The 4069-nt window shown below is 33.5% G+C and overlaps 1 protein-coding gene across 1 annotated transcript; it reads left to right on the top strand.

The window, feature by feature from the left end:
* Positions 1–597: 597 nt before the first annotated feature.
* LOC128201757 (uncharacterized) lies at positions 598–3785 on the top strand. The gene is made up of 2 exons (XM_052899627.1): positions 598–1131; positions 1656–3785. The coding sequence occupies exon 2, from the start codon at positions 1661–1663 to the stop codon at positions 3530–3532; it is 1872 nt and encodes a 623-aa protein (XP_052755587.1). The 5' UTR covers positions 598–1131; positions 1656–1660; the 3' UTR covers positions 3533–3785.
* The last annotated feature ends 284 nt before the right edge of the window (positions 3786–4069 follow it).

Raw genomic sequence — 4069 nt, 5'->3', positions numbered from 1 at the left:
ATTTAGAACAGTTTGTTTCTTCTTTCAGTAAATTTTCTTTTACTTTATCCTCGTTTTTTTCTTTGTTGCGACGACGCTGGGTAAATCATCTGGACACTGGGTCTCACTATCGCCAAATATATTTGGAGATCGGCTTCGGCTACGGCTTGGCAGACATTTTTTTCTTTCTACAATTTTAAATTAAATTTATTAGAATAAATGCTTCGAACACACGCGATCTAAGTACCTTTTGTGTTTATTATACCTTACCTACCTAGGTATAAAAAGAGTACTTACGTAGATTTTCTTTTATTAACTGTTTTATACGAAGATCTTGATCTCTCAAATTAGCATCCATTTTACTTCCAGTGATTATCAACTAAATTAATAATCCACAAAGTATTAAATAACGTTTTTATGAAATATTTAGCACAAAAACAATACCCTTTAAATATCGATCGTCAGTAACTGTGGCTGACTTACCTATATTCTAGCAAGCAGGACTGCCAGATGTGAAGGGGAAATCCCCAATAAATTGTTGCATGTGACTGATGATGTGAGCATGTTCGTTTCATAATAAAAATGTTGCCAGGTAACCAAAAAGTCGTATATTTTTGTGCGAATTACGATCATAATCTTTACGATCGTACATTAAAAAATAGACAAATAATAGTATGAGTACGATTTAAATCGTATATCTGTCAACCCTGCTAGCAAGACAGCGACAAAATCACGTTGCATAACAATGTAGCCCAAGCTTATATCTTATGAAATATACGGAAGAGATACGGACTTAGAAAAAACAGAAATGTTGTTCTTTGTGGAAGTCATTGATGAAATTCTATGTATTTTAGCCCGCAAACTTTCTTCAAACAAAAACAGCGCCATCTAGTATCGAGTTCTGTAATTATCTCTTTGTTTATGGATTTGAAGTAAGACCGCCACGCATGCAATACATTATGACTGGGGATTCCCCTATTCGTCGACGCTGAATATGAGGCGACGACAATCACTGTCAAACGTGTTCACTATTACTCTGACTCTGGTAACGTGACTTCCTGGTAACGTGTTAGGTAGGAAAAGCAGTAAAAAAGTGCATATTAAGGGAGCAGATTTGAAATAATATTTATACTTAACAAGAAATAATTAAAGGTAAGTGGATTTTTGAATGATACAATTATATCATGATCACTTAACAATTTTAACTTAAAATTAGATGTATTATTACAAGCTTTTATTTAGCTTGCGTTATGTAAATAAAAGTATGTAGGTATGTTCGTATGTTGATGCAATTATCCTCAATCCTCAACCGACTGGGATAAAATTTTCCATACACGTTTATTTTGGATGATAGTGCATAGTTAGCTGAGAGTCGTCATTGGATAATAATGGTGGATAGCCTAAGATGTGTACTAGATATTTATTTTTAACATAATATGCGTAAGTACCTAATCGAATTAAAGAAGTTGCTGAGAAAAATACAGAACAATACGATAATAAACTAGCGTCTGCGTTTAATCCTCCGAGGAGATGTAATTTTACAAAGGTTTTTTGTATTTATTTTATTATTTTTTTAATAAATTTATTGTAAATAACAAGAAATAATCATTGTAAAAAAATAGGCACTCTATTGTTGAATTTTCGTCAGACCAACTAATCATCGTTCATTTTTTTAGGTTCAATGGGGAGACCTAAAGATTTACGCATATGGGAGCACTACCGTACTTTACCAAACAAGTCTGTTTCTTGCAAGCTTTGTAATAAGGTCTACAAATTCAGTAATGCTGCCAAAATGCTTCAACATCTTATCACTTGTCCAAAATCTCCAGAAACATTAAAAGACTCTATGAAACTTATAAAAGATAGCTCGTCCAAAACCAAAATGTCTGGACTGTCAGAGATAGAGACAAATGATTCTTTTATAAGCCCCTCGTCGTCTGCTAACACTACAATAAATGCTGAGTTTCAAGACACCGATGATCATATAAAAACAGAATTAGCGAGAGCTATATTTGTAACAGGGACGCCATTATCGATGGTGCAACATCCTTTATGGATACAATTTTTCGAAAAATTGCAACCAAAATTTAAAATACCTTCACGTAAAGCTTTAGCGACAAAATACTTAGATAAAATATATAGAGAAATGCGTTTTGAGTTAAATGAGGAACTAAATGCTTGTAGTTACTTACACCTTCAGTGCGATGGCTGGTCTAATTTAAGAAATGAAGGAATAATAAACTTTCTTATATCAAAACCTCAACCTGCATACGTTAAAAGTTTGAATACAGAAAGTAATCCTCACACTAGTGAATACCTTAGCCAAGAAGTTGAAAAAGTAATGAAAGTGTATGGAGCAAATAAGTTTCTTGTACTTATTGGCGATAACGCTAGAAATATACAAAAGGCATTCGAATTAACAAAACTCAAATATCCACATGTTGTTCCTCTCGGTTGCTGTGCACATATCCTTAACTTGTTGTGCCAAGATATTGTAAAGATACAAGAAGTAACTGTGTTTATTATGCAAGCCATAAATATAATAAAAACTGTTAAAAGGAGTCAACGATTAAGTTCCTTGTTGATAAAATCAAGGCAGGGTGAAGATTCTACACAAACACTAAAATTGCCTTGTGCTACAAGATGGGGAAGTCATGTTACTTCGTTAAAAAGTTTGAAAGCAAATAAGATAGCTTTGCAAATATTAACAGTTAGAGAAGATGTGGTAATTTCAAGAGATATTAAAGATTTAATTCTAAGTGATGATTTCTGGACGAAGACAGGGGAATGTATAAGTATTTTGGAACCAGTCACTGAAAGCATATTTTACTTAGAGAGCGACCAGAATCGTTTGCATCGCACATACATTACATTTAGAGATGTACAAGCTAAGATACGTTTTGCATTAAATGAGATTTCGACATTGAGCGAAGAAAGCAAACAGCAGATTCTAACATCAGTATCTTCAAGATGCAATATGGCAATGAGGCCAATACATTTTGCAGCATATATTCTAGACCCCAGGACTCTAGGAGTCGAACTTACTCAAGAGGAAGAACTTAAGGGTATGGAGTTTATCTACAATTTAAGCCAACACTTAAGTTTGTCAAATGTAATGGCAGATTTGGCGTGTTATAAAGCTAAAGAAAACTTTTGGGCCAGAGGATTTGTATGGAGCTCATTAGATAGCATTGAGCCCCTAATATGGTGGAAAGGTATTTGTGGTTCCACTGAGTTAAGCAAAGTAGCGATTCGTATTCTATCAGCTCCCTGTACTTCGGCAGCCACTGAGCGTTCCTTTAGTATCCAAGGCTACATACATAATAACAAAAGAAATCGACTTACAACTGAAAGAACTGAAAAAATTTCATTCATTTGTTATAACTGGAATCTTAAACATAAAGCTGAATGCGAGGACATTCAGTTTAATGAAGAAAATACCTTAGAAGCTTTCATTGAGCAAGTAAATGAACATAACAGTTTAGACGAAATAGAGCCTATCGAACCTATACAATTCATCGCTTGTAATAACTCTGAATCTGACAGTGATTGACTGTAGTTTTACATTTTACTTTCATCTCTTTCTTAATAAACTCAAAATCAAATTAAAAGTTTTTTATTCTGTAGGCTGCATAATAATATTGTCTATGTCCAGTATAGTGGACGTCTTGCGGCTGAGATGACGATGATGAAGTACAAAATCATAAACACCCAAAAATTTGGGTGTTTATGGGGTTTAAACCCAATAAACCCAAAACACCCGGTTTTTACCCACCAGACTTTAAACCCACCCAGGTGGATTGCCCATCTCTAGTGACAACTACTAACAAAATCCCCATTATGGGGAAGGCTATATTCTGCAGTGGACAATTAATTGGCTGATATGGTATAGTAAGCATTAAGTGTATAATATATTAAATAAATAAATTAAAACAGATACATTTTGCTTTAAAAAAAAATACCGTGAGTTCAATCGAAATAAACCTAAGATTAAATAAGTACGTCGTTACGTTTTGGTATATCTCATATTTTTTTAATTTTAATTGATTAAAAATACATATGTTGCAAACTCTAAAGTAACGCTTAAAAC

This window comes from Galleria mellonella, unplaced genomic scaffold (genome assembly GCF_026898425.1).
Source record: "Galleria mellonella isolate WM207_F2 unplaced genomic scaffold, CSIRO_AGI_GalMel_v1 utg59, whole genome shotgun sequence".
Lineage (NCBI taxonomy): Eukaryota > Metazoa > Arthropoda > Insecta > Lepidoptera > Pyralidae > Galleria > Galleria mellonella.
The sequence above is the reverse complement of the archived record's forward strand: the minus strand, read 5'-3'. Positions and strand labels throughout refer to the sequence as shown.

Bases quoted from the DNA above. Each gene is read 5' to 3' on its own strand.
- LOC128201757 (XM_052899627.1), top strand. From the start codon at position 1,661: ATGGGGAGACCTAAAGATTTACGCATATGGGAGCACTACCGTACTTTA.